This window comes from Elephas maximus, chromosome 1 (genome assembly GCF_024166365.1).
Source record: "Elephas maximus indicus isolate mEleMax1 chromosome 1, mEleMax1 primary haplotype, whole genome shotgun sequence".
NCBI classification, from domain to species: domain Eukaryota; kingdom Metazoa; phylum Chordata; class Mammalia; order Proboscidea; family Elephantidae; genus Elephas; species Elephas maximus.
This window is the reverse complement of record NC_064819.1, coordinates 34099571-34118697: the sequence shown is the minus strand read 5'-3', so window position 1 is coordinate 34118697 and position 19127 is coordinate 34099571. Positions and strand designations below refer to the sequence as shown.

Genomic DNA, 19127 nt, shown 5'->3' with positions numbered 1-19127 from the left:
ATAGCTGAGTATAAAAAACTTTTTCAAAGACTTTATGAGTTGATGGGAAAGAACACGAATGCAAAATATTGCAAACAATTACGGGTACAATACAACAAAATAGAAATATATCTGAGTTCTGTGTGAAGAGTGAAAACCTTCAGCCGGACTGGATTTTCTTTTTTCACACTTCTGGCCATTTTTCATGTCATTCTCTGGGTTTGTAATGTCTTTTTCCTAACAAACTACAGTTTCTTCAAGCTGTTACTGAACTGTCTCCTGTGTGGAGGCAACACTGATTTCTAACAGCAGAATTGGTGTTCTGGCTTTGAACACCCGTCTTACATGTGCAGAGTTGTGATACCGTATAAACCCATTGCTGTCGAGTCAATTCTGACTCACAGTGACCCTGTAGGACAGAGTAGAACTGCCCCCCAGGGTTTCCAGGAGTGGCTGGTGGATTCAAGCTGGTGACCTCTTGGTTAGCAGCCAAGCTCTTAACCACTGCACCACCAGGGGTCCTATTATACCCTATAGTCTGTTGAATTGTCACAGCTTCTTTAGGTGTCTGTCTGTCCCTAATCTCCAGACTACCTGTCTTATTTTTCTTGTATTCCCTTTCACTAAACCTTTTTTTTCCCTTCCACTAAACCTAGCACTGGGCATATATCTCCAAATAGCTGTTTAAAACATAAACAATGAAAATTATAGCCGTCAACACTTATGTAGTGCTTACTGTCTGCCTGACTCATTTGAATTGTGTTGTTGGCCAAGAACATTAGAAGAACAAATCGGTCTTGGAAGAAGTATAGCCAGAATGCCCGTTAGAAGCCAGGATGGCAAGACTTCATTTTGTTTACTTTGGATACATTATCAGGAGGGACCAATTGCTAGAGAAGGACATCATGCTTGGAAAAGTAGAGTGTCAGTGAAAAAGAGGGAGTTTTGCTTCATGGAAATAACACACACACTTGTGGGGGCTGATAAGTCCCAAATCCGTAGGTCAGGAGGCAGGCTGGAGACTTCTGCAGGCTTACATCCTAGGAGGTCAGGAAGAGTGCATGGTCAAAAAAAAGAGAGAGCTTTGCTGGAACATACATTTATATCATTTATATCTGGGAGGCAGGCCACACTCCCAAGGAAACTCCCCCTTCAACTGATTGGCTGACCACATCAGATCACATCATGGAAACTGATTACATTATATTACATTATGGAACAGCAACTAGTCCAGTGTCTGCCAAGCCACTGAGAACCACAGACTAGCCCAGTTAACAGATAATATTAACCATCACATATATATTTTGTCATAGTGTGGGGCTTGTGTATTGCTGTGGTGCTAGAAGCTATGCCACTGGTGTTCAAATACCAGCAGGGTCACCCATGGTGGAAAGATTTCAGCTGAGCTTCCAGACTAAGGCAGACTAGGAAGAAGGATCCAGTAGTCTATTTCTGAAAAGAATTAGCCAGTGAAAACCTTATGAATAGCAGCAGAACATTGTTTGATATAGTGCTGGAAGATGAGCCCCTCAAATTGGAAGGCACTCAAGATGCGACTGAGGAAGAGCCGCCTCTTCAAAGTAGAGTAGACCTGAATGGCGTGGAGGGAGTCAAGCTTTCAGGACCTTCATTTGCTGATGTGGCATGACTCAAAATGAGCAGAAACAGCTGCAAACATCCATTAATAATCAGAGCCCGGAATGTATGAAGTATGAATCTGGGAAAACTGGGAATCATTCAAGATGAAATGGAACCCATAAAGATGAATACCCTAGGCATAAGTGAGCTGAAATGGACTGGTATTGGTCATTATGAATAGAACTATCACATGGTCTACTATGCTGGGAATGACAACTTGAAGAGGAATGGTATTGCATTCGTTGTCAAAAAGAACATTTCAAGATCTATCCTGAAGTACAACGCTGTCAGTGATAGGATAATATCCATATGCCTACAAGGAAGACCACTTAATACGACTATTATTCAAATTCACGAACCAAGCACTAAGGCCAAAGATGAAGAAATTGAAGATTTTTACCAACTTCTGCGGTCTGAAATTGATTGAATATGCAATCAGGATGCACTGATAATTACTGGTGATTGGAATGCAAAAGTTGGAAACAAAGAAGATGGATCTGTATTTGGAAAATACAGCCTTGATCACAGAAACAATGCTGGAGACCAGACGATTAAATTTTGCAAGACCAATGAGTTCTTCACTGCAAATACCTTTTTTCAACAACATAAAAGGTGACTATACATGTGGGACCTTGCCAGATGGAATACACAGGAATAAAATTGACTATATCTGTGTAAAGAGACAATGGAAAAGCTCAATATCATCAGTCAGAACAAGGCCAGGGGCTGATTGCCAAGCAGACCATCAATCACCCGTATGCAAGTTCAAGCTGAAACTGAAGAAAATTAGAACAAGCCCACAAGAGCCAAAGTACAACCTTGAGTATATCCCACCTGAATTTAGAGACCATCTCAAGAATGGATTTGACACGTTGAACACTAATGACCAAATACCAGACAAGTTGTAGAATGGCATCAAGGACATCGCACATGAAGAAAGAGGTCATTAAAAAGACAGGAGAGAAAGAAAAGATCTAAACGGATGTCAGAAAAGACTCTGAAACTTGCTCTTGAAGCTTGAGTAACTAAAGCAAAAAGAAAAAATGATGAAGTGAAAGAGCTGAACAGAAGATTTCAAAGGGTGGCCCAAGAAGACAAGGTAAAATGTTATGAGGACATGTGCAAAGACCTAGAGATGGAAAACCAAAAGGGAAGAACATGCTTAGCATTTCTCAAGCTGAAAGAACTGAAGAAAAAATTCAAGCTTTGACTTGCAATACTGAAGGATTCTACGGGGAAAATATTAAACAATGAATGAAGCCTCAAAAGAAGATGGAAGGAATATACAGAGTCACCATACCAAAAAGAATTGGTTGATGTTCAACCATTTCAGGAGATAACATATGATCAGGAACAGATGGTACTGAAGGAAGAAATTCAAGCTGCACTGAAGGCACTGGCGAAAAACAAGGCTCCAGGAATTGATGGAATACCAGTTGAGATGTTTCAACAAACGGATGCAGTGCTGGAAGTGTTCACTCGTCTATGCCAAGAAATTTAGAAGACAGCTACCTGGCTAACCGACAGGAAGAGATCCATATTTATGCCTATTCCCAAGAAAGGTGATTCAACCGAATGCAGAAATTACTCAACGATATCATTAATAGCACATGTAAGCAAAATTTCGCTGAAGATCATTCAAAAGCAGCTGCAGTGGTATATCGACAAGGAACTGCCAGAAATTCAAGCCGGATTTAGAAGAGGATGTAGGACCAGGGATATCATTGCTGATGTCAGATGGATCCTGGCTGAAAGCAGAGAATACCAGAAAGATGTTTACCTGTGTTTTATTGACTATGCAAAGGCATTCGATTGTGTGGATCCTAACAAATTATGGATAACATTGTGGAGAATGGGAATTCTGGGACACTTAATTGTGCTCATGAGGAATCTGTACATGGATCAAGAGGCAGTCATTCAAACAAAATGAGGGGATACTGCATGGTTTAAAGTCAGGAAAGGTGTGAGTCAGGGTTGTATCCTCTCACCATACCTATTCAACCTGTTTGCTGAGCAAATAATCTGAGAAGGTGGACTATATGAAGAAGAACAGGGCATCAGGATTGGAAGAAGGCTCATTAACAACCTGTATTATGCAGATGACACAATCTTGCTTGCTGAAAGTGAAGAGGACTTGAAGCACTTACTGATGAAGCTCAAAGACCACAGCCTTCAGTATGGATTACACCTCAACATAAAGAAAACAAAAATCCTCACAACTGGACGAAAAAGTAGCATCGTGATAAACACAAAAAAGATTGAAGTTGTCAAGGATTTCATTTTACTTGGATCCACAATCAATGCCCATGGAAGCAACAGTCAAGAAATCAAAAGACACATTACATTGGGCAAATCTGCTGCAAAGGACCTCTTTAAAGTGTTGAAAAGGAAAGATGTCACCTTGAAGACTAAGGTGTGCCCGACCCAGGCCACGGTGTTTTCAATCATCTCAGATGCACGCGAAAGCTGAACAATGAATAAGGAAAACTGAGGAAGAATTGACGCCTTTGAACTGGGTTGCTGGGGAAGAATACTGAATATACCACGGACTGCCAAAAGAATGAACAAATCTGTCTTGGAAGAACTACAACCAGAATGCTCCTTAGAAGCAAAGATGGTGAGACTAAGTCTCACATACTTTGGACATATCAGGAGGGATCAGTGCCTGGAGAAGGCCATCATACTTGGTAAAGTAGAGGGTCATCAAAAAAGAGGAAAACCCTCAATGAGATGGACTGACACAGTGGTTGCAACAATGGGCTCAAGCATAGCTACAATTGTGAGGATGGTGTAGGACTGGACAGTGTTTTGTTCTGTTTGCATAGAGTTGCTATGAGTTAGAACCAACTCAATGGCATCTAACAACAACGTACGTGTATACATATATACACACACGTATGTATGTATGTATATATATACACACATGCACACGCACAGAAATACACATATCTGCACATATATTTTTTAAACATGATTATGCATGTTTTGTGACTTGCTTTTCCTTTTAATAATAGACATATTTTCAAGATGATGAAAATAGAACAATATCCAAATATTAAAGTTTATTAACGTTCCATTATGAATAGCATATGGAGCAGCAGATAGAATCATTGATCAAGAGGTGGGCTTTGGAGATAGATAATGGAGGACTTAAGTCCTAGTTCCTCCACTTAGAATTTTTGTAACCTTGGATAGGTTACTGGTTGCTACAAACCTTAGTTGCTTAAGGGAAATAATGAGGTCTACTTGGCAAGGGATAGTAAGGTATTGGCAGGGCGTCCAACTCAAATGCTTTCAGTATGAAAGACCTGAAGAGGAAGAACCCTGATTTTCAGAGTTCAGGCAGTAATGCTTTGGCATGTGTCCTAATGAGGCTTTCACAACACAACCCCAAGTCACACTGAGAAACAAAACAAAGCAATACACTGAAGGCCAAAACAAACAGAAGAAGGAAGAGAAGGAGGAGGAGGAAGAGTACAGAAAAGAAGCCCCAAAACAAAACTAGAACTCTCATACATTGATGGTGGGAATACAAAACGGTGTATCCACTTTGGAAAAGAGTCTGGCAGTTCCTCAGCAGGTTAAACATGAAGTTACAATAAAAAACCCCATTGCTGTTAAGTCCATTTGGACACATAATGACCGTATAGGATAGAGTAGAACTGCCCCACAGAGTTTACAAGAAACACCTGGTGGATTCAAACGGCTGACCTTTTGGTTACCAGCCAAACTCTTAACCACCATGGCTCCAGTAGGTGCCAGCAATTTCACTTCTAGGTATATCCCCAAAGGAAATAAACCCACACATTCATACGAAAACTTGTACAAACATGTTCATAGCAGAATTAGTCCTAATAGCCAAGAAAGTGGAAAGTCTATCAGTTGATCAATTGATGAATAGATAAATAAAATGTGGTATATCCATATAATGGAATATTCGACAATGAAAAGAATTAAGTACTGATACATGCTACAATATGGATGAACCTTGAAAACATTATGCCAAATGAAAAAAGTCAGCCAGGAAGGACCACACACAGTGTGATTCCATTCATATGAAATGCTCAGAGTGCAGGAAAATCCATATGAAGTACCCAGAGTAGGAAAATCTATAGAGACAGAAGGTAGATTAGGGAACGGAGGGTTGGGGGAAACAGAAGGTAGATAGGGAAGAGAGGGTTGGGGGAAATGGGTGGTGACTGCTAAGCAGTAAGGGGCTTCCTTCTGGTGTGATGAAAATATTCTAAAATTGACTGTGGTGATGGTTGTGCAACTTGAAAACACTAAAAGCCACTGAATTTTCAATGGGTGAATCGTATGGTATTAGATTTCTACTTCCATAAAGCTGTTTTTTAAAAAAGCAAACTAGGGCATTATGATTTTGGATCACAAGAAAATGGTATATAAATGTTGGATAGAAGAAGCCCTTAAGTTGGCTATTACTCATTGATGGGTATTTATGTTTTTCTCACAGTGATCAACATTTTTAAAAGCATAGCATGTACATAGCAACACAACATGGAGCACCTTCCCAGGCACCGTTTCCTTTGGGAGTCTTTGGAGATGCAGAAGAGGCCCACCCTCCCTCCAAAAGGGCTGTGCAGAGGGCATGTTCTTGGGAATATAGAGTGTGAGTAAAGCATCCTTTTTTAGTTAGAATTTTTCTGTCAAAATGGTAATACAACACACAAAAACAAGCCCTTCTAGTATACTTTCCAAAGCCTTGCTTTGGGTAAAAGTTTTACTATGAGCTTGTATTGTCGTAAGTTCCAGTAGGAAGTCATACGAGGTGGTTCTGCTTTGATCTCATTTATGGAACTTCCCAAGCCCTTGGAGCAGAGGAAAACGAAGCCTCCCCCTCTGTTAGGTTTCTCTGACTCCTTCTAATAACGGGTATTAACCTAAACACGCTTTGGGTTTGAACACATCAAGTCAATTTCAACTCACAGCGACCCTATAGTACAGAGCAGAAATGCCCTCATAGGGTTTCCAAGGCTGTAAATCTTTAGGAAGCAGACTGCCACACCTTCCTCCCGCGGAGCAGCTGGGGGATTCCAACCGCTGGCCTTCCGGTAAGCAGTGAGTGCTTAACCACTGTGCCGCCAGGGCTCCGAACACATCTAAGCTCCTTTGAAAATACGTTTGGCTTTTGAACAGCTGATGTGGTAACAGGTGGGGGAGAGGGCTTGGCCCGACTGTGCCAGGGGGTGTGGAAATGCGGAATTTGAGCCAGTTAATTTGAGGCCTTCTATTCAGTCAATAGAAGGCGTCAAATAAAAAAAAAAAGGGAGGGGGGGCAGGGCGCTAAAGAACTTGCAGCACAATAGGATGTACATTTCTAGCCACCCTTCCCCCCAGCAACGCGGTGCCAGTAGGCGTCTGGAGCCCAGAAAGTTGCTCTTCCCGCAACAAGGACACTACTTCCGAGGTACCAGCCTGGCTAAGCCCGGGGTGGGTGCCGGGGCAGTGGGGTGCCAAGGTGTGCGGCGCACAGGGCCTGGGACGGGGCCGGGGACGGGGACGCGGACGCGGACGCGAACGCGAACGGCGGGGTCTGGGACGGGGCCGGGGACGCGGACGGCGGGGTCTGGGACCGGGACGGGGACGTGGACGCGACCCGAGGACGAAGCGGGGAGGGCGGCGCTCGCGGGTCAGCGGAGGTCGGCGATTGTGTCGGGAACCTGCAGGGCGGTGACGGCGGGCGGAGCAGCGGCGGGTGATGTAAGGAGCCGCGGGGTCCCAGCGGGAGAGTCAACGCTGTGCGGCGAGACCCCAGGGGCGCGGGATTCCAGCCCCGCCCTGTCCTCCCCGCCCTCCCCCCGCCACCTCACGCCCTCCCCCCCTCTTCCCCTCTGGTTGGAAAGTTTCTAGAATCTCTTCCCGGCGGCCTTTGCGGTTCCAACATGGCGGAGCTGACGGTGGAGGTTCGCGGCTCCAACGGGGCTTTCTACAAGGTACTGACCTTTCTGCAGCTCGGCGGGGTCTCCGGAGGGCTGGGGCGGGCCTGAGGGAAGGTTGGCGGTCTCCAGCAGTGCGGTCTGGGGTCGCAAAGGGCGGCCAGGCCTAAGCTCAAGGCCGCCAGGCCCCTGGCTTAGCTCCCCTCGGCCCGCGGTTTAACGGTCTCGGGGTCCCGGGCTCCGTTATGTTTTTCCAAGACGTCGGACCCTCCTGGCTTTCTCCTGCTGCCGGGCCTCCCTCATGGCGGCCGGCGAGGCCAGGCCGAGTGGGTGCCCGCAGGCGGCGAGCGCCGTGGAGGCAGGCCCGACCGCCGGCGGTGGGAGCCGGGAGAGGGGGCGGTGGGTGGTGGCGGCCGCCGCTCCCCGCGCTCGCTCTGGGCGGAGGGGGCGCCCCTGCCTGCGCCCCCGACCCTCCACACCCGGAGGACGTCGCGGAGACTTAGGAATCCACCTTTCTGTTGGGCTTCAGGCCGGCCAGTTTTTCAGTCTCTAAAGGGGAAAAAGAGGGTACCAAATTGCGGGTTAGCAGCGGAAAGAGAAAACTAGAAAACCTCGAAATGTGGCGGGGAAGTATTTTTGCGGACTGGGAAGTGGGGCGGCGCCGCGGCCCCTCTGTTAACGGAAGAAAAGCAGAGAGTCCAGCGAGGCTTTAAAGTGAGACTTCAAAATGTGAAACGGATCAGGGAGACAGGTGGGGAGTATACTCGTTTCTCTGTATCCGTTACTCTTGTGTTTTTGGAGGGAGGGTGTTGTCTTTTGTTTTTTTTTCCGCGAGTTCCCCCCCTCCCCCGGTTCCCTTTGGGAGGAAAGAGATGGCATTCCTCTGAATTGGGGCAGGAAGAGGCGGAGAGGGATTCCAGAGCAGGGGAGTTTGGTGTAGTGTAGGGGCTGCCAGCGTAGGTGCCAGACAGCGAAATGAAATCTTAAAACAGTTTATTTTCATCATTACAATGTCTCCTTTTTCCGATTCTCCGTTTCTCCCTAAGTATGCCAGGATGTTACAAGATCAATACAAGATCTCTACAGCTGCTGTCTGTCAGTCACTCTCACTAAGCCAGCATCTCAAATGTTTGAGAGCCCTGGCTATTTTTATGAAGGGCCTTCTCCTGATACAAGAACACTGTGCGTACGCAGAAGGAATTCTCACTGGGCCTACCCATGGGACTTTATTTTTGGTGGTCATGTTTTCCTGTTTTCGGCGTTTTGTTTTTCCTTTCCGAGTTTACCGATTAGCTCCGTGCATTTGGTTTAACTGTCACGTGGTAATAGTATAGTGGGGAGTCACAGCTGGCGTATAAAGGATCCGTTTAAGCTTTTTCTAAGTTTAAATTTTCTTAGGTGGTCAACGTGAGAGTAGAAGCAGTGACTGCCTGGTGGAAAGGAGTCATTAATATGACCTGTTAATATGACACTACTTATATTAGCAGTCTAGGTATAAAACTTGGTGTCAGACAAAGGACCTAAGTGGAATTTGAATAATTTCATTGACTTCAGTTTTTTCTGAAACCTAGTGGTTGCATTCTTTCAACGACTGAAAATAGGATTAGTTGGGGCACGGTGGACAAAGAATTGGCTCACCATACTTTTCCTATAAAGGATAGACAGAGCGGTTCATCATTTTATGTCAACACTTTTCCCCCATGAAGAAGTTTCAGATTATCACTGTTTGGCTTTATGTTTGGCTTTATGTTTCTTGTGTCATAGATGAATTTTTCTCATGCGTTTTTCCTGCATATTCCTAAAAATAGAAAATGATCACATTACTTTAACAAATTGTTTTGCAGCCTGTAGGTGGTAGAACACATTTCGACTTTAGTCAGGTGTATGTGTTTTATTATGTTGATAGCCTGCTGTCCAAGATTTTCTTCATTTTTACTTTCTTTCTCTTTGGTTTTGTAGTATTCATTATTTAAAGTCATCAATTTGAATGGTTTAGTGAAGGTTGTTTGTAGATTGGCTTCTCATGGTGGGTTTCTTCCCCCCTGTCAAGTAACAGTAAATCAAATGTCCCCGTTCTGGAATCCTGAAGTATTTATTATTGATCTCTGTCCATACTGTGCAGATCTACTGCTTGGTTCTACTTACTTTCACTCCATGGTCCATCTTATGTAACAAAGTGAAGTGGCTTTCTGGGAAAGGTTGAGAGTAGAATGACTCAAAGGGAAGGACCCTAGCCACAATTGTGTGTACTAAAATGATATTTGCACTGGAATGTTTAGAGTTTTATAATTTGTCATAATTCACTTATACATGCACCTTTGTGGAAATTGTGGTCTGGAAGAATGAGAATGATGAAGTGGAAAGAGCCCTGGATTGAAGTACACAGATGGATACTTCAGTTTACCAGGATCTAGGAGTGTACTCCTGAACAAATCTGTCTGAGTCTTTTTTTTTTTTTTAAATGTGTGAAATGAGTACTTGAGTGGTTCTCAGTATTTTTTATCCTATGAAACTGCTTGTTTGGAAAAAAACCTGCTTACCTCACAAGGAATTTATTACTTTATCATCTGGTTTTTAAAATTGAGGTTAATTTACATGCAGTAAAATTTGACTTTCGTGTGTGAATTTTGACAGATGTTTAAACGGTTTCGTAACCACCACCGCAATGGAGAGATGGAATACTTCACCATCTCCAAGGTTGCCATCATGCCCCTTTGTAGTCAACCTCACTTCCAGCACCTAGAGTGCTTTCTGTCCCCACAGTTTTGCTTTTTCCAGAATATCATATAAATGAAATTATAGGATGTACTGTGCAGTGTTTGGAGCCTGGGTTCTTTCATTTAGTAGTGTTGTTGTTCTTGTTAGGTGCCATGTTGTTTCCGACTCATAGTGGTCCTGTGTACCATAGAATGAAACTGCCTGGTTCTGCGCCATCCTTTTACGATCGTTGTGCCTGAGCCTATTGTTGCAGCCACTGTGCCAGTCATTTACCATAGGAACAATTTAATTAATTTTGTTTAAAAATAATACGTGGTCAGTGAGGGAACTCTGGAAACTATCAGAACAAGCTAAAAGTTGACCTGAGATAACAGGGAGCGGTTGACATTTTTTTAAACCACTGGGTATTTTCAGTGTATAGGCAATTCTGATTTCCGTCCCTGTTCCCCACCCCCATACACATACACCCACACCTGTAAGTGTGAATTGTTACTGAAGCATTGCAGCCATGAAAGTAGTCACCAGGTTTCATACCTTAGGCAGGTGCTCAGTAGACATTCAAAGTTTTGTTTAGTGGAGCTGAAGCATCATTTCACAAATTAATTGGAGCCAGCTCAAGATTTTACCCAAAATTAGAGCAGTTTTTTCCCCAAAAGATATTTACAGTAATGGTAGCATACTAAACATACTGTTCTGCATTTTGCTTTTTTTACCTAACAGTGGGATCTATAGTTGTTAAAGAGAGAAATTGTCATGTGCCTTTTTGCAGCCCTGATTAAAATCTATAGGGATGGGAAAGAATGGGTAGTGTGTTAATTAAGCACTTAATAGTGGGGTACAATTTTATATAAAATACCTGCTTTTGTAGCTTTTTATATCTGGAACGACATCATAGAGTTTCTACTACTGACCTTCTCTAAGTTGCCCTAAAAAAAAAGTTTATTGAGGTAGAATTTGCGTGTTAAAAAATTCACCTATTTTAAGTGTACGATTCAATGATTGTTAATGTATTTACCGAGTCTAGTTGGAGCTCTAGTGGCGCAGTGGTTAAGAGCTCACTGGTAACTAAAAGGTCAGCAGTTGGAATTCACCAGCCCCTCCTTGGAAGCCCTATGGGGCAGTTCTACTCTTCCCCTGTAGGGTTGCTCTGAGTTAGAATTGACTCCATGCAGTGGGTTTGGAATTTTTTTTTTTAATAACCATTACCACAATCTTATTTTAGAAAATTTCAACCACACAAAAAGAAACCTTGTGCCCATTTGCAGTCATTAAAGTGCTTTTTATCTGATGCACGTGATTTTAAAGTTTGTACTAGCATTGCAACTTACATAGCTGTGGGCTGAATAGAATTTTAAATAGAAGTAGAAAGTAAGTCCTTCAGTTTCTGGCTTATGTGGAGGAAAGCTTCCATGGTGTTCAAGGAAATGTATAATCTCTAAGATGGCTAAATAAAATTTCAGACCCTGTCTATAGAAGATAGAATTAATTTCTTTTAGAGATCGGAGATTTCTGCTTTACTTACGTATTTGACTGCAAAACAAACCTGAAAGTACTCAATATTTGCAGAATTAATTTTCTTATTACTTTAGCTTAATTTAATGTTCTCATGAAATTTGAAGGTAATCGTCTAAATGAAGCAGTAGGTGTATTACCACTGATGATGGCCTGTAGAGTTGTAGTAAAAGTGTGTTAAAGTTAGTACAGAGTATTATTAGTTGATTTCCTTTTGGAGATTAGTAATTTAGGAAAAGATGGTGACTGTCCTAATTGTGTTAGGGACACTGTTAAATTAAAAACAGACAGTTTGAGATATTTTTAAAAGATAATTTTCAGTTGTACGTATTTTAAAATATAATTTTTATAAAATGTAAAAGAACTAAGTTTAACAGGGAAAATGTTACCATTAGTAGTCTTTACAAATAATGTTTAAATGTATATTTTCTTGTAAACTTTTGTTTTTGTATTACAAGAGTAATACATAATTATGAAAAATTTGAAAACAGAAAAGCAAAAGGGAAAAAAGTCATAGTCTCATCTACTTAGAGATTCGTGGTTAAGGCCTTAGCTTTATATACTTCCAGAAAACCTAGTTGGTTCAGTGTTTTCTCTTTCATGTGCCTGTATGTCTTCTAGATCATCACATCTTTGTGTACTTTCTGTGAGTAAGGTAATGGTTTACTATAAGCGCCTGTTACTAGATTTTCTATTAAGCGTCTACCTGTGTTTCTGGATTTTCTTCTCTTAGAACTCCACAAGGGAAGTATGTATTTTTATCCCCATTTTACGCATTTGCGTATTTAGTAATGGTTAGTTAACTTGACAAGATTATACTATAGATGAGATGTAACTCTAGAGCTTCTAACTTCCAGTTGTCTAGTTTAGTATAGCATTAGAGGGCCTTCAGAGGATATCCAAGGCAGTGAGCTTAAACATTAGTTTGTGGAAGCTAAGACAGACACATGATAGGATTAAAAGTCAAGGCTTGAGTTCTCTGCTGTAATGTTGAGAATATAGCAAAGCAGTTTTTTAATTTTTTTGCAGTGGCAAGAGTGATACGTGTTCCATGATTGAGCCCTAGCTCTTGTACTAACTAGTTTTGAGATCTTGATTTTTTTTCATCTGCAATACGAGAGATTCGGATTTCTTTTAGCACATATTTATTGCTAGAAAAGGGCATCATGGTTGGTAAGTATAGGGTCAGCAAAAATTAAGGAAACCCCCAGTGAGATGGATTGGCAAAGCAGTGGACTCAAACATAGCAAAAATCGTGGAGATGGCTTAGAACCTGGCAACATTCGTTCTATTATCCATAAGACCACTGTGAATTTGAGCGGACTCAGTGGCACCTAACCGCAACAGTCAAGTGGTGGAATGTGTGCTAGGTTCAGTTAGTTGACTAAGGTTCCATGTAGCTCTAGCAATAACAGGTATTATTTGTTGAGCTCTCAAACTGCCTCAGGCAATGCGGGTACTTTTCTCCTTTAATCCTCCCAATCTCAGTGAAGCAGATACTGTTATCACCAGTTGAGGAAACTGAGGCTAAGTGAACACAGATCCATAAAATTAATAAGATTCTGATTGAAGATTCAAACTCTGATCTTTCAGACTCCAGAGAGCCCAGTCTTTTAACTAGTATAGTGATTTTTTTTTGAAGCATCAGTACATGGTTTGCAAAATTGTTATTAATTACAAATTATTAGTAATTAATACAATGAAAGTTAAGAGGATTGGATTGGGTGGACTTCTGGAGAAGTGATTTGAGCTATGGCTTTGCTTTATAATATCTGCTCTTTCCAATAGTACTATTACTCTTCCCAGTAGTCTGAACTGAGATCCTTTAAGTGTAAAATAGATACTTGGTGTTTAAAGACTTAGTATGAAAACAAAGAATGTAAAATACTCAATTTTTATATTGATTACTCGTTGATAGAATATTTTGAATATATTGGGTTAAATATACCATTAAAATTTCATTCTTTTTTTTTACTTTAATAAAGCTACTGTAAAATTTAAGATTACATATATGGCTCATTATATTTCTGATTTGTACCATCCTCACTAACTTTATAATGATTATGTGAGGTATTTTGGGAAGTATTTTAAGTTTATATATTGCTTATTGTGAAACTTCTTATTCAAATAATTTTATGATATGGCACCTCTTAGTAATCTTGCCACTTAGTGTTTTTGAGTATCAAGACTATAGAAAATTCTTCTTTGGCAGATGCTTGGCTAATAAGTAGGAAGAAACTGCTGTGACGGCTCTGTTAAATTTTCTGGGACCATATCTTCATAACGAAAAGCTAGAACAAAACAAAATTACGCATACAGAACATTGTTTTATTAATCTGAACATACATACTTACAGGAATAGCAGTGTCTTCACTTAATTTGTCCTTACATTCTTCTTGTTGGTTGACTCTGACTCATGGTGACCACATGGACAACAGAACGAAATACTGCTTGATTGTGTACCATGCTCATGATCACTTGCATGCTAGAGTCCATTGTTGCTTTCCAACCTGGGGCATTGATCTTCCAGCACTGTATCTGACAATATTCTGTTGTGATCCATGGGGTTTTCATTAGCTCATTTTTGGAAGTCGATCACCAGCCCTTTTTTCTAGCCTACTTGAAAACTCTATCGGGCGGTTCTACTCTGTCCTACAGGGTCGCTATGAGTCGGAATTGACTCGACGGCACTGGGTTTTTTTTCTGGGTTACCTGAGTCTTGAAGCTCCATTGACACCTATCCACCGTGGGTGACTGTGTGGGCATTTGAAATACTTATGGCATAGTTTCCAGCATCATAGCTTCAGGCAAGCCATCACATTTATGACAAACTGACAGGTAGTGGAAGCCGTGGCAAAATTGGTAAACATTAAATCTCAGATACATTTGACAAGTTTCTGTCCCCATTGTTCCTTCTTTAGAACAGGGTTACTTGCTGTAGGGGTGGGAGGGAAAGAGAAAGGGGGAGTCATTGTTTAGGAAGCAGTGAGTGTGTGTTTATGGTGATGGGAAATATGGCAACAATTATGGGTGATGGTTGCACAGCATGATTAATGTAATTGATAATCACTAAATTGTAAACATAAAACATTGAATCGGCAAATGTTGTGTTATGTATTTTTACAACACTTAAAAAAAAGATCACTTATAGTGCAATTGTTTAACTTATGTGCCATACTCTAGCCTCAGCGTTTTTTGCCCGCCTGTATTTGGAGGATGAATAGAGGTCTCCCCTAGTATTAATAGCTATCATTGGCAAAGGAACACGTGTTCTCCTGTGACGGTTTCTTCAGGGTCAAGAGCCTCATCTCTCAGGTTCCAGCACCTCTCTCCCCTTTCTTTTTCTGGCTAGCTAATTGTAGTAAAACTTTTCTTCTTTTTTTCCCTTTACATAACTCTTTACTTATGTAGTTCTTCAGGTTATTTTCAAATGTTAAATTTTCCAGTGACTTGATATATCCACTTAGTACACAGTAGGCCCTCAGTATCTATGTGTTGAATGAACAAATGGATCCTGGCTTTGGAATACTATTTGTTGTGTAATCTTAGTAAATAACAGCATATATACAAAACTACATTTCTGATTTTGTTTTGGACTCTAAATTTAAATAACCTGTTTATTTGACAGATGGGGTTATATGTTGGTCTTGGTCCAATTGAGATATTGTAGTAGAATTTTCGACATATGTAGAAGGAACTGTAGGAGCTATCCACCACTCATCTGTTAGTTTTATGTACTGTGGTGGCTTTTGTGTTGCTGTGTAAAAACATCACGGGGGTGGCACCTGACTTGCTCTAACATCACGAGGGGGAAGGAGAATCAGGATCAACAGCTTAAGGCTGATTCCTATGTGGTGGAGACCAGACATGCCTCCTCTCTCCACTATCTTTACCAATTCTGATATCACCCATCTCTCTCACGGCACTCTCTGCTTCTCTCCTGGGTTCGATAATTCATTGAAATGGCCACACAGAACTCACAGACAATGCTCATGATCATGGGGTTTATTAGGGAAGTAACAGGTTACAATTCAGGTTCAGGAACTCTCGGTACAGTTTTTCCATCCGGGCAACCTCTTCCCAGGCTTGCTTGAAGGCACTCTTCTGTCTGGCCCTTGGCCTCTGCCCTGCTCAGGCAAGTGTTACAAAGCTCTCTTAGCTCTGCTGATAAGTGCGAAGTACCACACTCACTGCACCAGTAAGCCTCAGCCCGGAGGTACTCACCTCTCGCTCCCTCGGTTGGCAGGTGTAGCTCTACCAAGTGCCCAGAGACACCCTGCTTGGCCAGCAAGTCTGCTGCCCGGAGGCACTCAGCTTTCTTGATCTGTGGGCTGGAAATCCCACTGCACTGTCTCCTGCCAGTCTCTCCTGCCACCATTGCATTGCCACTGCTTCTTGCCTTCTTCAGTGTTAACAGCTCTCTCTTTGTCTCCTGGTTCTAGGAGCTTCTCAGTGCAGGGAGCCTGGGTCCAAAGGATGCGTTCCTCTCCTCCCTGTCCTTCCTTGGTCGTGGTGATATCTTCTTCCTCTCGCCTATGGGATGGCAAAACTGACCAATCCCCTTGTTAGGGTTCCATAGACCTTATTAGCATGGTCCCACCCAATCATTTGGTGTGAGTTAAAAGACCATGGCAAGAAAGACCACACAAAAGTGATCCATCACACCCCGTGCTGTGATGCTGGAAGCTATGCCACTGGTATTTCAAATACCAGCAGGGTCACCCATGGTGGACAGGTTTTAGCTGAGCTTCTGGATTAAGACAGACTGGGAAGAGGGACTTGGCAGTCTACTTCTGGAAAAATTAGCCAGTGAAAATCTTATCTGAATGGCAGCTGAACATTATCTGATATAGTGCCAGAAGATGAGCCCATCAAGTTGAAAGGCACTCAAAATACAACTGGGGAAGAGCCGCGGCCTCAAAGTACAGTCCACCTTAATGATGTAAATGGAGTAAGCTTTCAGGACCTTCATTTGCTGATGTGACCTGACTCTGAGAAGCAGCAGATGCAAACGTCCATTAATAATTGGAATGTGGACTGTATAAAGTATGAATCTAGGAAAACTGAAAGTCGTCAAAAAAGAAATGGAATGCATGAAGATCAAAATCTTAGGCATTAGCTAAAATGGACTGGTATTGGCCATCTTGAATAGGACAGTCATGTGGTCTAGTATGTGGGGAATGACAACTTGAAGAAGAATGGCATTACATTCATTGTTAAAAAGAGCATTTCAAGGTCTGCCCTGAAGTACAATGCTGTCAGTGATAGGCTAACAGCCGTATACCTACAAGGAAGACCAGTTAATAGGATTATGATTCAAATTTACACACCAACCACTAATGCCAACGATGAGGAAATGGAAGATTTTTACCAACTTCTGCTGAAATTGATCAAACGTGCAGTCAAGATGCATTGATAATTACTGATGATTGGAACGCGGAAGTTGCAAACAGAAAAAGGAACAGTAGTTGGAAAATACCGCCTTTGTGATAGAAACGATGCTGGAAGTCTTGTGATAGAATTTTGCAAGACCAAAGACTTCTTTATTGCAAATACCTTTTCTCACCAACATAAATGGTGACTGTACACGGGAACCTTGTCAGATACAATACACAGGAATCAAGTTGATTACATTTGTGGAAAGAGATGATGGGGAAGCTAGTATCAGTCAGAACAAGGCCAGGGGCCAACTATGGAACACACCATCAATTGCTCATATGCAGGTCAAGTGGAAACTGAAGAAACTTAGAACAAGTCCATGGGAGCCAAAGTATGACCTTGATTATATTCTGCCTAAATTTAGAGACCAATTCAAGAATAGATTTGACTTATTAAGCACTGATGACCAAAAACCAGATGAGTTGTGGAATGACATCAAGGACATCATATATGAAGAAAGCAAGAGGTCATTAAAAAGACAGGAAAGAAAGAAAAGACCAAATGGATGTCAGAAGAGACTGTGAAACTTGCTCTTGAACAGAGTAGTTAAAGGGAAAGAAAGAAATGAAGTAAAAGAGCTAAAAAGATTTCAAAGGGTGGCTTGAAAAGGCAAAGTAAAGTATTAGTAATGAAATGTGCAAAGACCTAGAGTTAGAAAACGAAAAAGGAAGAACTTTTGGCATTTCTCAAGCTGTAAGAACGGGGGGGGGGGGGGGAATTGAAGTTTCAAGTTGCTGTATTGAAGGATTTTACCAGGGAAATACTGAACGATGCAGGAAGCATCAAAAGAAGAGAGGAATACACAGAGTCACTGTACCAAAAAGAATTCACTGATGTTCAGCCATTTCAGGAGGTAGCATATGATCAAAAACTGATGGTACTGAAGGAAGAAGTCCAAGTTGCACTGAATTCATTGGCGAAAAACAAAGCTCCGGGAATTTACAGGATACCAATCGAGCTGTTTCAACAAATGGGTGCAGTGCTGGAAGTGCTGACTCGTCTATGCCAAGAAATTTGGAAGACAGCTACATAGCTGACCGACGGGAGGAGATCCATACTCTTGTGCCCATTTCAAAGAAAAATGATCCAACCAAATGTGGAATAGGGCCGCTATGAGTCGGAATCGACTCAGCGGCAGTGGGTTTGGTTTTTGGTTTTATCATTGATATCACATGCAAGTAAAATTTTGTTGAAGGTCATTCAAAAGTAGTTGCAACATCATCAACAGGGAACTACCAGACATTCAAGCTGTATTCAGAAGAGGGCGTGGAGCAAGGGATATCATTGCTGATGTCAGATGGATCTTCACTGTGCTAAGGCATTCGACTCTGTGGATCATAACAAATTATGGATGACGCTATGAAGAATGGGAATTCCAGAGCACTTAATTGCGCTCATGCGGAACGTGTACACAGCCAAAGAGAGGCAGTCGTTTGAACAAAACGGGGATACTGCATGGTTTAAAATCAGGAGAGGTGTGCATCAGGGTTGTATCCTTTCACCATACTTACTCAGTCTGTATGCTGAGCAGATAAACCAAGAAGCTGGACTATGAAGAAGAATGTGGCATCAGGATTGGAGGAAGATGCATTAACAGCCTGTGATATGCAGATGACATGACCTTGTTTTCTGAAAACGAGGACTTAAAGCACTTATTGATGAAGATAAGACTGTAGCCTTCAGTATGGATTACATTGCAGCATAAAACAAAAGTCTTCACAACTGGACCAATAAGCAACATAAAAAATGGAGAAAAGATTGAAGTTGTCAAGGATTTCATTTTACTTGGATCCACATCAAGGCCCATGGGAGCAGCAGTCAAGAAATCAAATGATGTATTGCATTGGGAAAATCTGTGGCAAAATATCTCTTTTAAGTGTTAAAAAGCGAAAATATCACTTTATGGACTAAGGTGCCCCTGACCCAAGCCATGGTGTTTTTTCA

The 19127-nt window shown here is 41.8% G+C and overlaps 1 protein-coding gene across 6 annotated transcripts in view; it reads left to right on the top strand.

Annotated features, from left to right (window-relative positions):
• Positions 1 to 6773: 6773 nt before the first annotated feature.
• FXR1 (FMR1 autosomal homolog 1) overlaps positions 6774 to 19127 on the top strand; it is a 70683-nt gene continuing 58329 nt past the window's right edge. Inside the window, exons 1-3 of one of the 6 annotated variants that reach the window (XM_049881785.1) lie at positions 6774 to 6789; positions 6976 to 7045; positions 7482 to 7571. In XM_049881785.1, the coding sequence (XP_049737742.1) occupies positions 7521 to 7571 (51 nt within the window). In that variant the 5' untranslated portion in view covers positions 6774 to 6789; positions 6976 to 7045; positions 7482 to 7520. Of the gene's footprint in view, positions 6790 to 6966; positions 7046 to 7454; positions 7572 to 19127 lie in introns of those variants that run through there. The other 5 variants (XM_049881805.1, XM_049881795.1, XM_049881813.1 and 2 more) reach the window with 5 other exon arrangements.